The 23,432-nt window shown below is 42.7% G+C and overlaps 1 protein-coding gene across 1 annotated transcript in view; it reads left to right on the forward strand.

Annotated features, from left to right (window-relative positions):
- Positions 1-2,693: 2,693 nt before the first annotated feature.
- Positions 2,694-23,432, forward strand: part of stk32c (serine/threonine kinase 32C) — a gene marked incomplete at its 5' end in the record, with an annotated part of 98,711 nt that continues 77,972 nt past the window's right edge. The window contains one exon of the mRNA XM_080507807.1: positions 2,694-2,775. Coding sequence (XP_080363933.1) covers positions 2,694-2,775 — 82 coding nt within the window. The remainder of the gene's footprint in view (positions 2,776-23,432) is intronic.

Genomic DNA, 23,432 nt, shown 5'->3' on the forward strand with positions numbered 1-23,432 from the left:
TATAAGTCAGTTTTTTCATGATCTGACTTACTATGCCATTTTAACTTTGACTTACCTACTTGAACTTTATTCTTTATGAAAACTATTTATTTATTTATTTTACTTCTTTTCATCCTGATGTGTATCTGATTCTGTAAATTTAACCAAAACCACCAACTCCAACACCGTGAAACCTGCCGCTTGATTCCGTTCAGAGCAGCACAGGAAGCTAAATGTGCATATTGTGGACAAAGTGTTAATCCCTCAGTGATCCGGCTCCACCCAGCCATCATCTGATGAGATTAGGGAATAATTCAAGGTTCATTTGGGCTCAGATGAAGGTGTGTGTGTGTGTGTGTGTGTGTGTGTGTGTGTGTGTGTGTGTGTGTGTGTGTGTGTGTGTGTGTGTGTGTGTGTGTGTGTGTGTGTGTGTGTTACTGGAGAGGAACTGTCACACTCCTCTCACACACACCTGTCCAGCCTCTCATGACACTGCAAGAGAACTTCCTGTTTCTCCTTTCAAAATAAAATCCTTGTTTTCAAACATGAAAGTAAAAGTGAAGATATTTTAAATGATTATTTTTCCCCCCAATAATTTTTTTTTTTCAAACTCATCAGGCTATTATAGGCGAAGCATCAGTGGTACATTCAGTGCCAAGAAAGAAAATATATTTATGAAATTGTAATTCTGTGTGGAGTCTGTATGTTTTCACTGTGTATGTGTGTGTGTGTGTGTGTGTGTGTGTGTGTGTGTGTGTGTGTGTGTGTGTGTGTGTGTGTGTGTGTGTGTGAGTGTGTGTGTGTGTTTTCTCCAGGCAGACCGCTTTTCTTCTATAGTCCAAAACCATGAATGTGAGATGACTCTGAATGTGTGTGTTATGTTATCTGTCTCTGTGTTTGTCTTATGATGAACTGGTGGGGAAAAAAGTAGGATTAGTTAGTTAGTGTATCTTGCCTTCACCCATATATTAACTTGGGTTTGCTCCAGTGAAGTGGATAAAGCAATATTGTTGGCTGGCATGATTAGTTAAAAGTGGAAATGTTGTGCTTCAGACCATTTTGGCAAGTCATTACATTGATGTCGATAGTTTAATAAATTGTTTATATTTAGTGTTTTGCAAAAATATATTTTATTAAATATTTATACAATGACAATCTGGCCTGGCTTTTCATTGTGGAGCTTGCATGTTGTCCCTATTCATGGAAGGGTTTTCTGTGGCAACGTCAGTGTCCTCCCTCAGTCCAAAAGCACCCGTGTGACATGAATACAAGTCTCTGAATTGTCTGTTGGTAGGAATGTGTGTGTGATTGTCCTGTGATGGACTGGAGATCTGTCCAGATAGAGTGATACAGAAGATAGGTGGCTGGTTGAACGGATGGAAAGCAGGGTATCTGAAGAGTGAAACACAATGGGCTGCTGAAATATGATAAGAATGAAGATTACAACTGATGCCTCCTTTTAATATTTTCCCAACAAAGTCGAAGTATGAGTTTATGTTTATATCATATTGGGGGGAGGGGGAAAGTCTGCCGACCTATTACCATTTCAACGTATGGAGTTGGACAGGTGCAGGGGAGCGAGGACAGGATACGCCCTGGACAGATCGCCAGTCCATCACAGGAAAAACACAGAAATAGACAACAGCACACACTGACAGTCACACCTAAGGCCATTTCAGGGTAATCAATTAACCTCACATACATGTTTTTGGACTGTGAGAGGAAACTAGAGTACCTGGAGGACATCCATGCACACAAGGGGAGAACATGCAAACTCCACACAGAAAGGCCTGCACAGTGTTTGAACCCATGACCTTCTTGCTAACCACCCAAACAGTTGAAATATTGCAAGAGAAGATCTATTTCACTGTTATTACACAGCGACAGTGTGAAAAACACTCACAAATATCCTCCAAATACGACCATTCTCCATTATCGTCAGTAGTTTTACACTACCAAGAGGCAACTTTACAGAATGACTGATATAGCTAACAACCAATGACAATAGAGGCGTGGCATGGCTTGGCCAATTAGATCACACCCGTTGCATGTCGACCCCGCCCCTTTTTGTGTTTCTGTATTCACACTTAAAAAAAAAAATTAACTGCTTTAAATGTGTTTGTAATATTTACAATACTTGATGGAAAAACTTACAAAACAAGCTTTTGCAGTTAATCTCTCGCTCTGATTCGTTAGATGATTTTTTTTTTCCAAGATAAATCGCGAGCTCCTTGCCGCCGCTCTTATTTCTCTGCGGCCGCCTTCTCTGACGTCCCGTTTGGTTTCATCCGAGCGCGTCCGGCTTGACGCAGCTCTGACTCGCAGCCCCGGACTAAACATAAGTCTGTCGGCGTGGCTGCGGAAGACGACTTGATAGAGGAAGACGCCGACCGATCGGATCGTTAACTTCACCGAGCCGCGTCTCGCGTGCACGGCCAGCCGCCGTGCGTCCGTCCCTCACGCGCACCCGACGCGCTCCCCGTCCGCAACACACTTCCAAGACGCGCCGCTTGCATTCACGGTGATCGGTCCAGTTTTGGAAAAAAGAAAAAAGAAATAACCGGGCTCGGGTTTTTTTTTTTTTTTTTTTTTTTTTTGTCGGGAAGAGAAAGGAACGGTGTTTTTTTTATTATTATTTTTTTTTTATTGAGGATGGTGCCAAACGCAGAGCTGTAGTTTCTCTTCCAGAGGCGAGGAATGCGAGCTGAGCATCAATGTTTCACTGGGGCAAGTGGAAGAAGAGGATGGGAGCCAATAGTTCATCAAAGAGACCAGTTTTCGACGAAAAAGAAGATGGTAAGTTGTGAACAACAACAACAACAAAAATTAACTTTGGAAGTCCCCCCCCCCCCCCCCACGGTTTGACAGCTTGTCAAAGTTTCTGTGACAAATGTCATGAGCAGCTGAGAAGATGGAGCATGCTGCCAACGTTGTTGTGGGGATATTGCCCGCTACACTATCACCCAGAGGCCACAATGAAAGAAGCAGGGCAACATTGCATCTTAACTTTGCCCACATCTGAATGCATTGCTTCCGGCACAGAAAGTTTCCACACAGATTGAGTGAATATCTTTCTCACCAGAGTAAAGCAGTCAGGCACAGTGGGGGATTTGTATATATATATACTGTATATATACATATCTGTGCTCATGCTGTGAGAATATACTCCAATGAACTCCTTTTGAAATGTGGATTGGAGCCTGTTAATTGTGTGCTTGGGATCAGGTTATTTGTAAGGGATGGTAATTCACAGAAGCCGTGTAAAGTAGGGGATGGCAAATTCAACTGTCTTTGCAGAGTTTTCATGAAAAATGCCCTGGCCAAGTTGCAGGGAAAAAGAAATTGACTAAATTAGGTCATTTCACTGCAGGGACTTGGTCATATGAGCTCTGCTTATGTGTGTGTGTGTGTGTGTGTGTTTAGTACACCTTTCTCCATACAGGGGTAACCCAATTAAGTCTCCTGCTTTTTGCCCTCAGGGAAAGTGTTCAGCTTGAGTTTAAAAAAACAACAACCAGAGAGCAATAAGAAGAAATTTGGAGCAAAACCATCATGGTCATCAGTGTTTACACAGTGTCACTACAATGTAATGCACACAGATATGTGACTTTCTAAATTTTTGTGCATCAATTTAGTTCTTATGTGATAAAAACGTTCTTATCATAACAAAATAATAAAACAAACTGTGTATAAAGGTAAAATCTAGTCAAATTTCAATGTTCTTTTGGAAAGCCTTTGTTTGCTCTAGTGGCCAATTGGCCGAGAAATCCTACCTCCTGTTTCTTGTTTCTTTTTTTCTTATATTATACTTAGAAATATTTGATGCTTCCCCACTAGAGCTGAGTATTGTCAGAGAACTCACGATACGATGCGTATCTCGATACACAAGAACTTATCGTCCCATAAAAAGCCTCCAAAATTGAACTAACAATCAGCAGGTAAATCTCATGATATTGGTAGAAGAGTTGAATGTACATTTGATTCATTCGGATGTTCCAGTTTCTAGGAAAGAAACTGTCAATGTAATTTGTATGTTAGTGTTCATATACATACAAGGTTAATGTCAAAACATGACGCAGACGAACACGCAAGTTAGCCTTGTTTCCTGAGTACCATATGTATTCATGACTCCCCTTTTTTGGTTTGAAACCATGCGACCACCCATTTCACTTCCTGCTTGAAAATTAAAACTCACACGACACAGACGTCTACAGACGCATGGACATTTACTGCCAGAGTAGTATCGATATTCGGGGCAGGACCATTGATATTGTATATATTGTTTAGTGTTTAAAAGTATCGATGCTTAAGTAGTCAGCCCTATTCTCCATCAATTCTCACACAGGAAGTTTATCCAGGTCAATTTTCCATCCTTTACCAAAGACATAGCTTCTTTGTAGAAAATCATTAAAACAGTCACTATAGTGCAAAAAAAAAAAGTCTTCATGGTTACATTTCACATTGAGCTCTGTTAAAAATCTCTACTCAGAACCCTGCAGCCTTTCCCAGTTTAAACATCCGACTTAAAAAAACAAAAAACTTTTAAAAGTTATAGCCATGTTATAGATTTCTGCCCTGAAACATCCATCGACTCATCCGTTGTCAAGTTCCAGGATGACGTACCTTCCACTTAAACATTTTCTTCCTCCCACAGTCCATGAACATGTATGTGAGTCTAATCGGTGACACTAAGGGCCCGTTTACACGGCAACGATTTCAATGGAAAATCGCCAGACTTTTGTTGCGGTTTTGTGTCTCTGTTTACATGACAACGGTGCCCAGAGCCACTGAAGACAGAGGTATTGACAACAGGCTGCAGTAAAGAGGTCTTCATGGACAATAACAACAATGACGGCCTCCATGGTGTCATGACTCCCAGGCTGTCGTCTCCTTCGACTGTTGATCTTTGTTCGCTTCTTTCGGCTCCACAAACCTCGTTTTGGAAAAAGCGGTATAGAAGATGGAGGAAATATTGACACTGTTTCCTGTTCAGTCGGATTGTTGAAAGTTACTCCACCAGAATCTACACGGGGAAAAATGAAAGATTTAGGAGCCAGTTTTAGTTTGTTATGTTCAATTTCGTCATTCCACTCATATAAACAGGTATCTCACAGCATTTAAATTTCGCGGAGTGTCTCCGGGTACCTTGAAATCTTGCGGTCACAGAAATGCCCGAAAGATTCCCCGAGGCATTTTGTCACAAGATTTGTACAATCGATATCGCGAGATCGCTATTTGAACTGGAAAAACAATCAACTATCTACTTCAAAACATTTAAGACAAATTCTTGGAAATTCGTGGAAATGTGTGGTAATGGTGTTGTTTTCCTGTATTGGTTAGTTCTCCGTGCAGAAATGATTCGTTTTATGGGAAGTATGTTCTGAAGATTATTTCTGGTAGCGTAATGTTGAATCTGTGTTAAAATTGCTGTATATGCACTGTGATTACTCGAGCTTCCCAATAGAATACAGAGACTTTGCTGGCCCCCCATTGTCTAATTACTTTCTGCACAAGCATCTTTACAGGTTCAGTCACTGCAAATGATCAGTGCCTTGAAATTTGAATCGATATTTTTGCTCTGATAATCCTGTGGAAACAGGGTTAGTTGATGGAAAGGACTGGAGCGGGTTCTCTCCGAGCTTTATGAGCGGTCTGCTTTCCTCCTTTAATCAAAACCTCGTCACGAGTCTTTGTGCTCCGGCTTTCCAGCGACGTCCTCGGCCAGGCCACGCAGATTTCAGCTGCTTTTGCTGCTCTTCGCGATTGAAGGAGGAACCTTGAGGCTCAGGGCTGAACCTTTCAAGGTTGAGGTCCTGTACTTCTCGTTTTGTCCGCGGTCAATGTGGAAAGCATTACAGAGGGAGAGAGAGAGAGAGAGAGAGAGAAAGAGAGCGATCACAGTTTTCATTATAAGAAAGAATCCTGCTGCCTGTATCTTCTGATCACTGCTGGCCCTGCGCCACTTACATTTGACCCACGAAACTCTCATAACATCTGCTTTAATTTCAATTTCCGCTGTGGCAGGAGCCGGCGCGGTTGCATCATCAGCATCATCGCCGCCCTGATCGCCACCTTTGTCATAACTGTCATTGTGTGCATGGATGCATAGATTGAGGTTGTTCTCTGGGGCAACAGAGGGGAAAAAAAAAAAAAAAAAGGTGCATTTGATGTGATTACACAGGGGTGTTGCTGCACTGAAAGCTTTGGAAAAAAAACCAACCCTCCTCTGCTTAACACAACAGTTTGCTTGGAGCAACGTGGGCACAGTACAAGACAGCTGTTAATGTAAAGACTGATCACCTTGAACACTTGTGAAGCGCTTCAGTTGTGTGTCTGAGTCCCACTTCCTCTCTTCTTGCTGTGTTCGTGGTGTGACAGTCCTTTGGTAACCGTGGGCTGGAGGTACTCGGTGTTGTGGACACTGACTCGGGCTCTGGACGTCTCCTCCCGCTGGCTGTCATGTCTCTTGGAAACCATTACCCCCCCCCCCCCCTCCCCGGCTTCTTGGAAAACGGCATACGGCCGACATTAGGCAGTAATGTTAGAGTTGCTTGGCTGGAGGGACAGCAAGCATAATCAGGCGGTCAGGTTGATGTCCAAGCGTGGTTGCCAGGGTAGAGGGGCTTTTCTTTTCTTTTTTTCTTTTTTTTTTCTTTGTTGGCAGATAGTTTGATGAGCAGAGGAAGGCTGTGGAATTGATCGAGGCGCACATCCTGCTGTTTCACCGACTCTTTGACGACAGCATTCAAGGTGGGGAAGAGGTAAAGTCGATGGTTAGAGAGATCGTGATTTAACTTGTCTGGTCCGTCACTCGCTTAATAAAGTGTTTTATCACTGTGGGAGCGATGTCTTTTTCTCAGTCATCACTGGAGATAACTTGTTAGATTTCAAAAGCTGCCACATCCTGGATCGCTGATCCACAGCCTGCCTGTGAAGTTTGTGGATTCCTAATCGTACAGCTTGTGAAGCCCAAACTCTTCGTTTTCTGTTTCCATTTGTACCGATTACGTGTTGTTGAGGCTTTCGTCATGACATAAAGTGTTCAATCTTGCATCAGATGAATTAATCTTAACAATTCCATGTTGAAGGATTTATAATTTATAATAATGGTAGTTAATCTCCAGCTGAAGTTGGATTGGGTTGGTTTTTATTTTACTTACTGACAAAAAGTCTTTTTTTTTTTTTAAAGGACTTTTAACTCTTGGTGAGAAAGGGCTTATAAAATAGACAACTATAATGTCTAAAATTGAGAAACATTGCTAAAAATACAAGAAATGGGGAGAAAAAAAACAACATAAAATGGTGAATGCCAAAATGGTTAAAGCAAAATATATAGGAATGTATGTTTTGATAAATTAATCAACATTTTTAACTCCATTTGTTTCTTTTTTTAGGGTAATTCCCTCTAAAACCATTAAACCTGAACACCCCCATGTAGGCCTGCAGAAAAATCCTTTACTTAATGGTGATTTTTTTCTTCTTTAACTGAACATTAAAGTAGATCAAATAAAAATAGAAAATACAGAAAACGAACTATTTGGCAGCAAATAATATTGAAAAGAGGAAAAACGGAGCGAGGCAGTAAAGCACCTTGCAATAAACCCTTCTGAGTGAATTAAAGCAGTTGGTATTAATTTCTCGTTCCAGTTTTAAGAGACTCGCGGTCAGAATTCAGTTAAATTAAAAACAAATTAAACTAGGTTTTGAACAATTTGCCTCACGGATATAAAAATGTTCAAAGCTGGATGAAAAGGTGAAGAGTGGAGTACAATCTGAAGTGTGGCCTTTCATAATAAGCATATTTTTTTTCTAAAATGCTTGAAGCCTTGCATCCCAGCTCTTTCCAAATAGAACACACGCACCACAGTCTTGCCAAGCAAGATGGGTGACTCCACCGACAACAGTCGCCCCAAAGAACATTGCTTATCGATTTCAGCAAATCTTCCAGTCTGAATAGAGGTGCGATGGATGGTATGTGATGTTATTAGGTGGAATTCTTTTAATTGTGACTCCACGGACATTCATCTGGACCAGGGGTCTGCAACCTGTGGTTCCAAAGCCACATGTGGCTCATCAGGCCCCCTGTAGCGGCTCGCTGAAGCTCTCATGTAATTATACATCCAACATTTGATAATATTTTTTATTTTATTTACACAACTGAGCCATTTTTTCTATTACATCAGGGCTAAAAAGGCTAAATGACTACAAAAATGACATGCAAAAATGCTTAAAAGGAGCCAAAAATGTTAAAATAGCTAAGTCTCAAAAATGCAAAAACAAAAAAAAATAGGGTCAGAACTTTAAAATTGACTGATTGTGTCTCATCTTAAATCCTGACAGTGGAAATAGAACCATCCTCTTGGTTCTGAACCCGGCTGGTAAAATCTGTTCCACTGAAGCTCTGAAGTGTAAAAGTGACAATTTGTGGTTTGGTGCTGGACTCGAACATGTAACCTCTCGTGTCATTTTTTTTTTTTTTTTTTACACTCTTGTTTTGGTTGGGATGAAACAAACATGAGTAAATGGGCCAATTAGTCAGAATCCAACAGCTACGATTATAATTAGTCACAGAGCAGACATGTAAAGCGACTGCTCCAACGTCTTCAATGGAAGACTGTCTGTTCACTATCAGTGAGCACGAGACAATATCACAATCTACACAAACCTCTGGCAGGTATTATCTTTTTCTTTTTTTACATTTTATGAGCCAAATCATTAAGAATGTCGCTGGCAGAAAGAATGAATGAATTAGTGGAAAACATTGACTGATTGCCTCAATGGGTTATTGACACAGCCGGTGCAGAGTTGAACTGTTCGCTGTGCTTCAGACAAAGAGAGCACTTTGCTCTCTCCCAGTCCTCGTGTGAACTTTAGATCAGCACGAGCGTGTGGGTTTCCTTTTTTTTTTTTGTTTTGTTGGGAACGTTGTGACAAATGCCTCCTTCATCAAAGCATGGGCACAGATTTTAATGAACCCATTAGCTTGTCTCCTCCAAAAGTCCTGCAAAAGTATATATATATATAAAAAGAGCAGGCAATCGTGAAGATGGTGTTAATTGCGTTGTCTGTTTACAGCGTTAGTTTATTCGCTCTCTTTGATCATCCTTGTCCAGCCAAAGGCGGATTTCGACTTCTGTGGACAATCCACTTCTGTTTCTCCGTGTGTGTGTGTGTGTGTGTGTGTGTGTGTGTGTGTGTGTGTGTGTGTGTGTGTGTGTGTGTGTGTGTGTGTGTGTGTGTGTGTGTGTGTGTGTGAGAGAGAATGTCTGTGTGTGCGCATGCCTGCTCTTCCCATCAAGGATAAATGTACGAGGCAGGGAAAGCAGATTTGGTGGAGGATAAAGATAGATGCAGCGCGAGCGAGATGGCTGATTACTCGCGCTGAATACCGAGCCACTCGCCTTCTTTCATCTCCGTTACAGACTCTCGATTTCTCTCACTCGCGTTATTCAAACTCAACTTCACGGCTGCCTGCAGCGACTGGCCTCTCGTCATAGTGGCAGTCGGACTGTAATTGGCCTTAGCGGTGACTCGAGAGGTGGGAAGGCTGCCCTGCCTGTATCTCCATGTGGCCTCGTCTCAGTGTAGCACTTCAGCATGATCCTTCTGATTGGCCATAATCACAGATTTACCAAGAGTTGGGGAAAAAAAAAAAAAATGACACGTGCCGTTTTTAATTTGTGCTAATTTTCTTCCATTCACTTATACAAGATCACATGGAATTAGGAAAATACTTGATTTGATGTGCTTACAAGTTGAGCTGAAAGTAGTATTTAGAATCCAATTACTGAAAGATGTTGAATTGGCAGCTGAGGTGTAAGTACTGAACTGAGAGAAGAACGTCACTAAAACGACTCTTTAGCCCTCTTAGTATGGAAAAGAGCTGAGGCCGATGTCTCAGTCTGGAGATTATCATTGACTTCTTAGCAGGACAGTATGTTGATTTTAAAATGTATTGGGTTGGAAGTCGTGGTACTCAATGAGTGTAGGCTAGGGGTGTCAAACATAAGGCCCGGGGACCAAAACAGGCCCACAACAGGCTTCAATCCGGCGAAATTGGAAAAAGATTCAAAGAAAAAATGGACTTTTTAAACACATTTCTTAAACACGGCTGACACGAGTCTAGCATCAGCCTTGAAGCTATTTTGTAAGCGTGAGTTGGTATAAACACCCAAAATGCTCCAGCGAGAAGAAGTTATTTAGGAGAATTTCACAAGTAATTATTTGGTTTTGCAAAAATAATAGACTTTTTCCATCACATATGCTCTGTGCTACAACAAATAAAAACATAACAATGTATATCTAAATAGTATTATGGCACTTTTCAACTGGTCCAACCCATTCAAGGTGAGATTGATCCATATATGGTCCCTGAACTAAAATGTGTTTGACACCCCTGGTGGAGAACTTTCTGGGTTTTCAAGTATCAAAGTTTCCTCCCAATTTGATTTTGAGTCGGCGGTGCCAGTAAAATGACAGGATAAGAAGCTAAGAACAACCAAAAGTCGTTTTGACTCAAAATAAGAACAAATGCATGAACATTTTATTAAATTTTTTTTTTAAACTTAAAAAAGTAAAAAGAAACAATGGTAAGAAAAATAAGTCCAATTTCAACATAATACCGATTTTAATGATGCCTCCTAGTTCAAAATACTGAAAACAGTCCAAAAACTGTGTTGTAGATTCGTGGCATGTATCTTCTCAAGTTTTGTTGTAACAAAAATGTTTTAATATTTTGTCCTTTTTGAGATGTACAGATCTGCAAAAAAATTTCTGTCACTCTCTTTGCATAATTTTTGTGCAAATCTTTACAGATTCACCCTCACTGTTCTAATGCAACTTAAAAGAAGGATTAACCCTGTTATTGCTCTTCAACTTTTAAAAATGACATTTCCTCAAACATCATTCCACAGTAACTAAACCAGAAATAGCAGTTACTTATATCAACATTTTAAGATAAGTTTTCCTTGTAATCTTCATACTTTGCGAGGCCATTGGGCCGTATTGAACACTCTGGCCTGGTTATGTATATGTATATGTGAGGCTTTTCATTAAGCTCTATGAAGAACACACACAGAAGACGTTAACCGAAGTTGACAAGTTAACAGCCTCGCCTTGTGTAATACCACTCTTACCACAAGATGGTGTATTGAGTTTGTTCTCGGTTCATTCACAGGAACAAACTCTCCCGGCTGCTGGCATCTTGCAATGTAATGACCGCCCGGAGATAAAACTGCACAGTGATATACGGTGACCACCTCCACCTTCTCGTGGGAAGAAATCATTTAAATAACAGAAATAAAACAAGATGGAGCAGCTGCGGCTCAAATGGAACCTCTTTACTTTTTTATGAACTTGGTCTCCGAGGAAAAAGACATAACTTAAGCTGCTTAATGTGAAGCGAAAATACTTGAGGTTTACTACCTCTGGTGGGTGTAATTGGACTGTAGTGTGCTGTGAAAGTCATCTCATTTATCTTTTATGTAATGAGAAACACTTAAGTTTGTGGAGAGGTGTTCAATTCACTAATTGGTGCATACATTAAAAACCCTACTATGTGGACTCAACACTGCCACCCAACGCACCAAGTGGCATCGCAAGATGGGACCCGATTGCGAAAAAATCTCAAGAGAAGGCAGTAAAAGTTTCAATTAGGGCAATAGTTGGAGCTCAGGCTGATGCTTTTACCCCCAGCACGACTTCCGTATATTTTTTTGAGGAGAAATTATTATAAAATTTTCATCCCAGCTTGACTTGGAAACTCCCAATTACCAGGCGACGAGCTGGGACGGCTCACAGCCTCGATGACGGATTGCATGGAAGTCTCATTTAACCACGTTTTTACATCTGGCTGACTGTCGCTGCTGCTGCTCTTGACAGTGACGCATCAGCCGGCCGTCACAGCCGACAGTTTGACTCGTCTTTGTGGGGAAATCACAGGTGTTACTACTTGCATCAACAAATGGCTCTGTTCTATTTAGATGCGTAAGTGAGCCGTGACAGCGTGCGCAGCGAGCCGGCATGAACAATACCAGCAGCTAAATGGAATTCTGCCGTCACTCATTGTATTATTTACACCTCGTGCTCCTCCTGCCGTCGGAACTTCGCCCGCGATCATTCATATTGTAAAGGGCAGATATCACTTTTTCCCAGTTGGCCGCTTTTTCATTATGGATTAAACCTCGAGCTCCACGGTGGATGTAGTGTCTCATAAAAAATCCCCCATGTGTACATTTTGTCCATCTCAGCGGTCTTGTGTAATCTTGTTTGCCGCAGGTGATGTGTAGGTGATGACAGTTGCCGCAGATCTGGAGCCGTCAAAGAGATGAGCTCAGCTTGGCGTTGAGGTGACAACAGAGGGAAGAAAGGTCGCGCTCGCTCGCCGAGGTGTGTGCGTCTGAGTCTGTGTCGGAGCAGGGAGGAAGCACCGGGACAAGGGGGGGGAATGGATATGATGTCGGCTTTGTGGGGTGGAGGACTTGTCGGCATGGTTCTTCTTGCTCCTGGCAATTATTTCGTCTTCCCTTCCTTGACCGTCACAGAGGGGAAAGTGTCCACGGGGCTTAAGCGTTGGCCAAACTGTACATCCACTTGTCTTTGGCACTGAACCAACGCACATTGATGATGCCCGCTACACACTGTGTGACTTTAACAATCTCATAAGTTCACAGCTGGCCACACTGTACGACATGAATCTAATACGTTTTGGGCACGACGTGAAGTTTTCCATGTGCAGATTGTACGGTGAAAAAACGCAAGCTGAATCGCAGCCTACGATGTACGAGAGTTGACGTGATTGCGCAAGAATAAATCGTCATAAGCCTGCTCCATCCATTTACGAAAAAGAAACTAGCGAAACATGAACCGAGCCTTCGCCCCTGTAGCATTTATGTGATTGAAGAGAAATCCCCCAAAAAGCTTTTGTTTACATCCCGCACACTTTTATATACTGTCAATGGCCATCTTTGAACCCGTCTCACAGTGTGACGTAGAACCACCGATTCAGACCCAAGACCAAAAATATCGCTACGATTCTCCCCCGATTATTATCTCTCATTTGGGATGGTTCAAAATCACAGCATGTTGCGGGTATAAGAGCCACGTCTAATAAAGTCAAACACGAGCGTTACCTCTGGGCACCCTTGCAGTGTCGTCTTGTAGTGTTGCTCAATACTTGGCTTTGTTCGCACTCGCCTTTCATGGAGAAATGTAGTTCTGTCTGCATTCAGCTCCGTTCCCTCCGTTTCAATTGCTGAACTAGATTCATGGCTCAGAGTAGAGAAGCAGCTCCCGTCTCGCAAACTCCTGCGGGAAACCTGAATTAAACTGTAAGTACATCTTCGCTGGGTTCGTGCTCGGGCAGCCTGGCAGCAAATGAGAAGGATCGGAGACGATAGAGACGTGAATCACAAATCGGAAAGTCAACAGGAGTTGGTTGACAGGCCGCATGATGCGAACCCTCAGCAGTTTGTAATCCCATTCATTACCGAGGCGGCGCATGTCAGTGCATCCACGTGCACTATCTGAGCTGTGTGCACCGTCGTGAGACCAACTCCAGGCTCCAGTGTTTCATTTAGCAGCAGGCTCAGACATTGTTGCCCAAGGAAACCAATTAAATCCAGTTTTCAGATGATCTCGGTATGATTGCATAGTTTCGTCAGATACTGTATATGGTCACTTTTTTTTTTTTTTTTTGGTATCCTGACTCTTCAAGCACCAAACTGTCTTGTCTTCTCCTTATTGGTTTGGCACGTGACGTTGCTTTGTATTAAAGCACACAATCTGAATACAATAATATCTATCCATCGTATTTTTGAAGAATACATTTGTGATTTCTTCAGATAGATACTCTTCCTTTTTTAATCCTCGTTTAATCTAATTCTGTCTAAGAGAAGATGAATTATGACAATGTTATGAATTAAAATATGTGGTCTTGTGTTGTACAGTGAGACAGTTTGGCAAAGTAGAAGTAGACTAGTAGATGCTCACAGGTTGCACTCTGGAGGCAAAGATCGTTGTCATTGTCCATCTACTCGTTCATGTGCAGAATAGTTCTTTACAATGGCCGTCATGCGCAGTTGCTTCATTTCAGAAAAGTTGTGTTTTCTCTCGTGTACACAGGAATGGAGTTGGAGCTTTTTTGAAAAGTTGAGGTTTTAGTGGCTCCGGGCACCGTTATCCTGTAAACAGGCAGGCAAAACATGACAGAAGTTCTCTGTTTTCACTTGAAAATGTTGTGTAAGTGGGGCTTACACTTTGCCAGGTCATTTGAAAGGACAAAATATTCATCAAATACAAAATATTGCAAATACATTACATGGAAGGCTATCACAGTCTATGTAATTAATGGGAAACGCCACACTGAGAGCTAGTTTATTTATTTTTCCCAGATACTTAAGTGACCATTTTGTCTCTCTGCTGTTACGAGGTTTCAAAGCTTATTTTGTTCCTGCGGTTTAGTTGTACACAAACATAACTTCCTGGAGACGGGGGTTGGTATTTCGGCCCCGCTGCGATTGGATTTTGTTTTTCAGGAGGCTGTTTGTAACCGAGAGAATGAGGTCAGAGGAAGGTGACTCTGTTCTCCGTACCTTCGCATCGGGACAGGACGGCACGACCGACCTTCCTTCCAGCCTCTGATGTCAGAAAACCACACCGCCCACCTTCTCTGTACTTCCTTGTTTGGCACTTTGAGCTCACTCATTGCCAGAGGGGTTTGTCACCCTTGCTGTGTTTACACACACACACACGCACACGCACACGCACACGCACACAAGAAATGCAGCGAACAGGAGAAAGACAGGAAACCAGAGGACATGTTTGAGTGTGTAAACGCTAAGGTTTACATGGAGTTCAGCAGTAATCAGATTCCCACTCCTGCTCGCAAGCCTTGTTTTTAACCAAGGGCTTTGGATTTAATTATTTTGGACACTTGGATGCTCCACTACACATAATAATCTTCACTTTCATCCAGCTGCACAAAGCAATGCTTCCCCTGTCTTAAGTCCGTCACGCTAAGTGCTCCGGTGAAAGCTTGTGCCAAGAAACCCAGTTATTTACATGATGTTTAAGAAAGCCGATTACACTGGGGTTATCGTATGCACATGCACTGACCTACTCGCGAGACACACACACACACACACACACACACACACACACACACACACACACACACACACACACACACACACACACACACACACACACACACACACACACACACACACACACACACACACACACACACACACACACACACACCTACCTATCTATATTCTCATTCTTGAAATACTCTGAATGGGCACTGAGATGTGACACTATTAAATGTGACAGGCTCCTCCCTTCCAGCTGCCCGTGAGCATCCCCCCCCCCCCACCCCAAGGGGAGTATGTAAGCAAACAAACCTGCTTCGCTCCCTAAATCACGGCTCTATAAAAACAGAACAGGCTTGCTGCTGCTTACAGGTGTTCAAAGAAACGCGCCTCGGTCAGGATAAGAGGCTTAACGCTGTTAGGGGTTTTGGAAATTGGGTTTAGGTTGTTGCATTGCGAGTGCACACCTGACTGAACTGAACACAAAGCTCTGTCCCACATACCTGTGGGCACTGAGAAGTCAGGCGTATCTGGGGCAGGACACGATGCGTCCTGCCCCCACCTCAAATCAGAGAGGTGAAAGGGTAAAAAGAAGTAGGGCACATTGTTCGTCTACTCTCACCTTAAGTGAAGCATCTTGTTGTGAATGTTCAGCATTTTCTATAGTATTTGGCATGTAACTGAGGTGGTCCAGAAGAATAAGCAAAACAAAGAAAGTCATGATGAAAATATAAAATCAACAACAGGAATGTAAACGCCATCAGACCGATGACAGCAGCAAAATTGATGCAAAAGCCACAGCACCGATTCAAAATCTGCAGCACCAACGCAAAAGCTGCAGCACTGATGGAAAAGCTGCAACACTGATACGAAAGCCGTAAGTACGATGAGAAAGCTGCAACGCTGATGGAAAAGATGCAACACTGATGACACAGCAACAACAATAATGCAAACACCGATGGAACACCAAATATTGATGTAAAGGCAAAATGTGGCAACATCAATGCTGAAACCACTACATTCATTACACTACTGTTTTTTTTTTCGCATTGTGGTGACCCATCATATGTATGATCTTTAATTCATAATTATACTTCAAGAATTAAGACACTTTTTTTAAATGCCATTTTTGACTGATGCACATTTATATTTAGTGTTAATCGAGCTGCGTATGAAACAGCTCCTGTAATCAACACCCTCCCACAGAAGCACATGTGTTCATGTGAAGACAGCTGGTATCGGAGCAAAGATACATTATTCAGTCCTGCGTTGTTTTCACCTTTGTGGGGCTGAAATGTTGCTTTGCTTTTTCCTATCTCTCTACCTAAAGAGACACAGGACATTATATGACTATTTCCAATATACCATCACAATTGTTCTGTTCTCTTCGAGGCTCTTTGTGACTGCCGTTCCTCTTCCATCCCTGTGCCGCATTCCCTCCCACCACCTCCCACCACGCTCTAAATAGATCCCTAATGTTTCCGTCTGTGAACAGTTGAAAGGTTCGAATGGCTTTTTAACCCCGGAGCGTGGGCCATTTCTTCACCACAGTGTGTCCCGGCCCAGCGGTGTGCGAAACCGGTTGCTTTTCAAAAAGGCACAAGGACATTGGACAGCGGTTGTGTGGCTGTTGGTAGCCGGCGGTGGCTGTTTGCATGCAGCTCCTAATTGGAAGAACGGGTTTTGAAATATACAGGAAGCATGAAGCAGGGACTCACTGAGCAGCTGTCAACAAAGCTGATTATGGAGGAGGTGGCATCTGTGTGCACTACTGAGAATATAAGGATACTGTGGCCGCTCTCTGAAAGTGTTGTCAAACATGACCATTATCCTGTTGCATTGTGTGACAAAGTTTCAGAAGCTGTAAAGCTGCTATGTCCAATCCATTTGAAACTGATCATGCAGCAGGTCAATAAGACATTATTCTTGGTCTACTGGATCAATAAAACACTTACTTACCAGTTGTGTTTGTGGATCAGTGGAGTCAATTGGGTGCAGCTCCGTTCTAAATTTGGCCGTTAGTTTCTAATTTGGTGGACTAACGACCCATATATCCCAGCATCTGACCGGCTGGTTCAGCTGGAAACTCCTACATGAGATCGAGCAAGTCGACGCGTTCTGTGTTCAAAAGCGGTTTTTTTTTTTTTTATTCATGCCACGGTGCATTCAGGCCTAACCTCTCCTGACTAACCTCTCCTTGTATAGATACAGACTGCTAGGCTTGCTAAATTATACCTACACCATTATAGAAACTGCTCATTCAGCTTAGGTGCGTTTCTTTCTTGGCCTGGAGAATGTGCAGTAATTAGTAGGTTCCTGGTGTTAGATGCTGAAGTCTACTTATATTGAGTCACAGGTAGCCTTAATAATACAGATTATGTCCGTATCATCACGCCTGTCAGCAGGCCTGAGAACATATTGTCCCTGAAGTGTTTCAACCAGTGGAAAACTGGAGGCTATGTCGCCATACCTTATGGCCGTGAAACCAATTTCTAAACCCGAATGAATAAAGTAACTTAATTCATTGTTGGTTTCACCAGTAGTGGTAGGATGTTGGTCATTTGAGGCACATGTCAACCAGAAACCATTTGAAATTATTTTAAGTCACTCTATTACTGAACTTAAAATATCAACTGCATTCATGATGATTTGAAATGGAGACAAATCTAGTTCTATTAACCATTGTGGTGGATCTGCTCAGTGGCAATTTGTAATGAGGAATGTAACTTTTGTCGCCAACTGAATGATCAAGGAAGCCCATTCCTCTGGTGAAAGTGAAAATGAGTATCAGAGAATCTTCAAAACTGCAGCTCTGGTGTGATGTTTCCGGTGTGGAGTGGTCAAAGTCTATTGAAAGTCGTGTAAAGAGGATAAAACTCAGACGAATGATTGGTTGATTGGCAGCCAGGGCTTATTGATGCAGGTTGGGGGTTGATGGTGGGCTCATTTACTCTGATCCTAGAGGAGAGATCCTTGACTGCCATAATATGAAAGCTCAGACTGATACATTGATGCCAATGCTAAGCTAAGTGGCCTTAACTCATCCACGTAAAATCTGGCACAACTTCGGAACAATATATTTTAGGTGAAAAGCTTGTAGTCGACTTCCAAAAGCCGATTTCTGAAAAAACTGTGGTTTAGCAAACCCTTTATTAAACATATGTAGGCATCTAAGCAAGCAAAACTGAGGCCAGTTAGCAGTGTCAATATTATAGTGAGGATTTTCCTGATTGATTTATCTTTTTGTCTGTTTAGTAGTTCAAAAAGCACAGAAGTGATTTAAGATCTTACAGAAAATATGACACGTACAGGGATTTAATGAGATGCTCTGATGTTTGCGTGTCACTCAATGAATTGCCTTTGTTGTCTCTGACAGTCGTCTAATTGTTTCAGCTTTGTAAGAGCAGTAATGGCGGAGCAGCTCCCTCGGTCCATTCACTTTTGCCAATGGCTTGTGGAGCAAGGCGGCGTGGGCCAATAAATCCATTGCTTTTTCACAGCAGAAACCTGAAACCACACTGCAGGAGAACCCTACACCAACGCTGACTGTTTGTAGACGATCTATACCTTCTGTCTCACCCCTAATATGGCTGCGGGTCGGACCCCGTCGGCCCGCTGCAGCGACTTCAACATGTTTTACTGGCAAAATTGTGATGGCAGGACGTGTTGAACGTGGCCCAGGACTCGTGAACCACAGGGAATTAATTATCCCAATGAGGGGACTGGGTGATGTGGCGGCGCTGTGGCGTAACGCACAAAGAGAAGCACACGCCAAACACTGTTGCACACACAGACAGAGGGATGCATCGCCATGGCAACCTCCGAAGTTTTCACGCGGTCCAGATGATGTTTCTTTGTGACAGTGCTGTGTATGCGAGAGTCCCCGTGCTGCAGAGCAGAATTATCCTCTGAAGTGCTCTCGTCTTGCTCCCTGTTGGTCTTGACGGGCTTTAGATGTACGACGCAGCCTCAAGTAGTGATTTCTCAGCGCAGGGGCCCAGTTTCACATCTCGTGTCTTCACTCTCCACTTGTTTGTCGGGGTCTGCTTGGCGTCTGTACAGCTGTTATATATCTCATTCAACTTTATCTGCAGTATGAGTAACAGGCAGTATTCTGAGCTGGGAAGTTTACAGCTGGAGAGTTGGAATTAACTCAACTATTGGCTTGCCACTGTGGATGTTTGACCAGGAATGCACGGAACAAGCTGGCCAAAGAGTAACACGTCCTCCTTTTCACTAATAGGTATTGGATTAGTGCTTTATCTACATACAAGATGACGCTATACTGTTGTGCACCCGCCCGCTACTAATGGGTCTTAGTGTGCCGTCAGACAGCAAGAGATTGCAATGATAATCATTCCACTGGAGACATGCAGAATCACATCAACCCAAGTATTTGCATAATAATCTGCCCCGAATGATGGCTGCTGCTGCTGCCGCTACCACTGCTAGCTACACTCATTTTGAAATCCTTATCCTGCCAGATCTGAGATGATATCTCCACTAATCATGACGATCAGCTCACTGAGTACATTTCTACTTGACGTAGATCCTGTTTACCACAATGTTTCACGTAAAAATGCATTGTTGTCGCGTTTTCATTTCAGAAGACTTGCGTTCACCTAGATACATCGGAAATGCTGAAAAAGATGTTTTTTTTTCCCCATGTTGAGCCACTGTTAGGTGCTGTTGTTTTCAGTAATAAAACTACACATACATGCATGCAGAGAGCAATACTCTCCAAACATTAACAATGGTGACGACGCGGACATTTGTGGACAGTTGATGAAGTTGGATTGTTATTACAGGTGACCCTCAACTGTATAAAACTACCAAGTCCCAGGAGAACATGGACTGGGAGTCATGACACGCTGGAGGCCTCCATTGTTGTTATTGTCCATCTACTCATGCATGTGCAGAAGAAGTATTTACTATGGCAATGGTGTTCTTCGCAGTGCCAACTCATGGCCTGGCATGCTAAATACAGAGTTTTCCATGTTTCTACAATTGAAATGTTGTGTAAACTGGCCCTAAAAGCCCAAGCCAAAAGCACATTTTTTTTACAGTTGAAGTTTGATTTTTACATGCTAATGAGTGGGTACTGGGCTCACATGACCTTCGCTCATAACTGTACCTGGACACCTGTTTTCTGCGTATTTAACTAAGCAATGCAGTTAGACAACAAATTGTGCTTTAATTTAACAGGTGAGTTCTGCTTGAATTTTAGGTTTCACTCCAGCCAGTGAGATTGTCTCCGGTTCGGATTATTAACCCTTGTGATCCTAATTGAGTAAAATGTGTATAAAAGATGGATGTACAATATGAATGAATGGATTGATGCAAATTGGTCTAAAAAGCTTCAGGATCTGAACATGTTGATTTATTTACGTGTTTGTTTAATAGTCTTGAGCTTAGATTTGTCACCCTGTGTTTGGTAAGACCCCAAAGCATTGGGGATATTAGATTATCAAAGGGAATTCAGAAAGCATTAACGTTAACACAAACAATGCAGCCGACAAACCAGTGGACAAAAAAAAGATATAGATAAATAAATAAAAATCTACTGTTCAGTCATCGCTGGTGTAAATTGGGGCAAGAGAAAGAGCACCATTATTTGCAAAATCTCAATGAATAAAGACATCGGTATCATCTGCGAACTGTTTTTTTAAAATACATTTTCTTTTAATCACAAATCACATCATTGTCAAAATACTCAACCACATGTGCTTATTGTATGTTCACCTGATGCTGTACAGCAGTACTCCGGGGTCCATATCAACGAGGGGCAGAGGTGTGAGTGGTGGATGCATGGAGAAGGAGAAAAACATCCTGCGTCGGTTTCCCCGATCAAACTTTGGCAGTTGATGCAAGCGTTTCCAATCAGTGTCCTCTATTGATTTTTTTCTTTTTTTCCCCTTCAGTCATCAGCCTGCCGATCAGGCTCATTTTAATTTGATGAGTAACCTTAGCAACAAGGTACAGTGTATAAATCTCACGCCCCGCTGCTTGTTTTTCGAAAGGAGCCTCATCACATTAGCGAGGCTCACAAACGCGGCCGGAGGGGCGGGTGGGGTGTGGTGCGGTGGGGTGGGCGGCTTAATGGCTGTTTTCATTTTCCAGCAGTATGAGTCTTTTGTGTTGTTGTAAAAGCTGTCCAGCAGATGATTAAAGGAAAAAAGAAAGAGTAAAAGTCTTCAGGAAATGAATGCACATTGTGAGGAGACTCATGGATCGCACGGCGTTCCACCCGCAGGGGAGTTTCGACCTTCCGCTGGAATTCATCCTGGCGTTGCACCGGCACACCCTCTGTATGAAGCCCCCTCTCCTCGTCCAATTACCAGACGAGATCCAGAGCTGGAATTGTCACGGATGCAAAGACAATGATCTCTGTAGTGCTGGTGAATATTTATGAGGTGCTCTGTTTCGAGAGCCTCCAATTAGACTGTATTAGCATTCAAGTGTACAAGGAGAAAATGATGATGATGGCTGCTCGGTGATGATAGTGATTTAGGTAAACAGATTCATGAAACGTGGCCTTTGGCGTGCCAGAAAGGAACTCTCCTACCGTGACAGAGAGAGATTTCGCACCACAATTTTAATTTGTGAACTTGCGACACCACAAAAGATGCATTCAGTTGTAATTTTATCCATTGCTTCCCTGAAGTCCCTTGAAGTTTTTCTTTTTGACGGATTCCCACTTTTCAGCCTGACACGTCTCTATTTCTTCCCCCTCAATATGCCCATGCCCTTGCTGATAAAGGTGTTTTGATGAACATTGAAACATGCTTGTTTGTTTCACTCCGCTGTTTTGAATAAACCCTTCTAGGAACTGTTTGAGTGTAACTTGGCTTCACCCAAATGAATAAAGATGGATCCCCATTAGTTGAAACAAGCGTTTCTACTATTCTCCTCGGGCTCCAGTAAGACCATATGTCCAAAACACAAACTATATTGATGCAATGTTGAATAAAATCAAGACATGCACATTAAGAATAAAAGATGACATTGCCTGTGAAAAAAGCCCCTAATACAATAAACAGGTATTAATCCATGAACTACAAGTCACTACAGAAATGTCACTCTCCAGTCTGTTTAAAAAATGTGTTTGATGTATTGACTAATTCAATAGTTGGTAACACATTGTTGAAAATAGTCATTTTCTTACTGTTTGGAGAAAAGACAAAGTGATGAAGCAGAAGATCTGAGGGTCTGTGCAGGCTCATAAAATATAAAGAACTCAGTGGCCTTGCCATGAATACAGAAACTAACAGGTAGCGGGTGTAAAAAAGAAAAGAAAAAAAAAAGACTTGTGATTCACGCTGACGGCAGCTGATAAATTGTGAATGTCGTGTGTGTGTGTGTGTAGAATGTTATCGTAGTTATTCCAGCAGCCAGGTTTCTTCCTGTACTGCCACATGCAGCCGCCCCTGTGCTGCATGATCAAAAGAACATGAGCCTCTTCAGCCCGCTGTCATAATGAGAGCGCCGTCAATACAGATCAAAGAAGATCAGCGCAAGGTCAAGATCAGGATGGCCTGTAACCAGAAGATACCAGCCAAATGGGCTGAATTGTACAGCGTCTCTTCCTGCCGCTGCCTCTCGACGCATTCAATTGGATGTTCGCTATCAAAGACTTCAGCGTGTCCCAGTAGCATCTCGACTACTACAGCCCATGAAATATGGCTTACTACTGCCATAAAATATTCAGCAATCACGTGGGAGGAGATGCAGCTGTAAAGCAAACACTCTTTTTTTTTTTTCTTTCCCCGAGCAGGTCTCGCTGTAAAGCGAGTTGCACTCTGTAGTGACGCACACACCGCCACTCTGATCCTCCTGCCAGCGTCTGCGCCGAGATGCTAAACTGCCGCCGTGAGAACTTGAGCGAAGCACACGGCTGTAAAGCACAACTCTGCAAAGCCGCGCGACGCCGGCGCAGTCGCACGCGCCGCAATATCCAAATCGAAGCTTGTCAGCAAAAATAAGAGGGGTGATCTCAGAGGTGCGCCAATAACACGGCGTGGAGGGAGCCAGCATGGGATTGGATTAGAAGCAGAGGCGTATTTTCCAAAGACAGAACAGGAAAGGATCGATGCTAGGAGGTTTTTTGATCCCGGTCCAATGGCCTCAAACATTCACTCAGTGCGATTTGATGGCTGGGGTGGATTGTAAATGTGCTCTGCATTAACATTTCAGAGTTCACTCTCTGTGCTCAGTGTCAAACTACTTTACATTTTAAAGGGATGAAGCCTCACGGTAATATTTGTTCATTACACTTGACTGGTATTCTGATGGTCATTCTGCCATCATTAGGCTGAATGATGAGTGTAGCGTTAGCCGTATGGTTCGGATGATTACTGGAAG

Source organism: Blennius ocellaris, assembly GCF_963422515.1.
Source record: "Blennius ocellaris genome assembly, chromosome: 13".
Lineage (NCBI taxonomy): Eukaryota > Metazoa > Chordata > Actinopteri > Blenniiformes > Blenniidae > Blennius > Blennius ocellaris.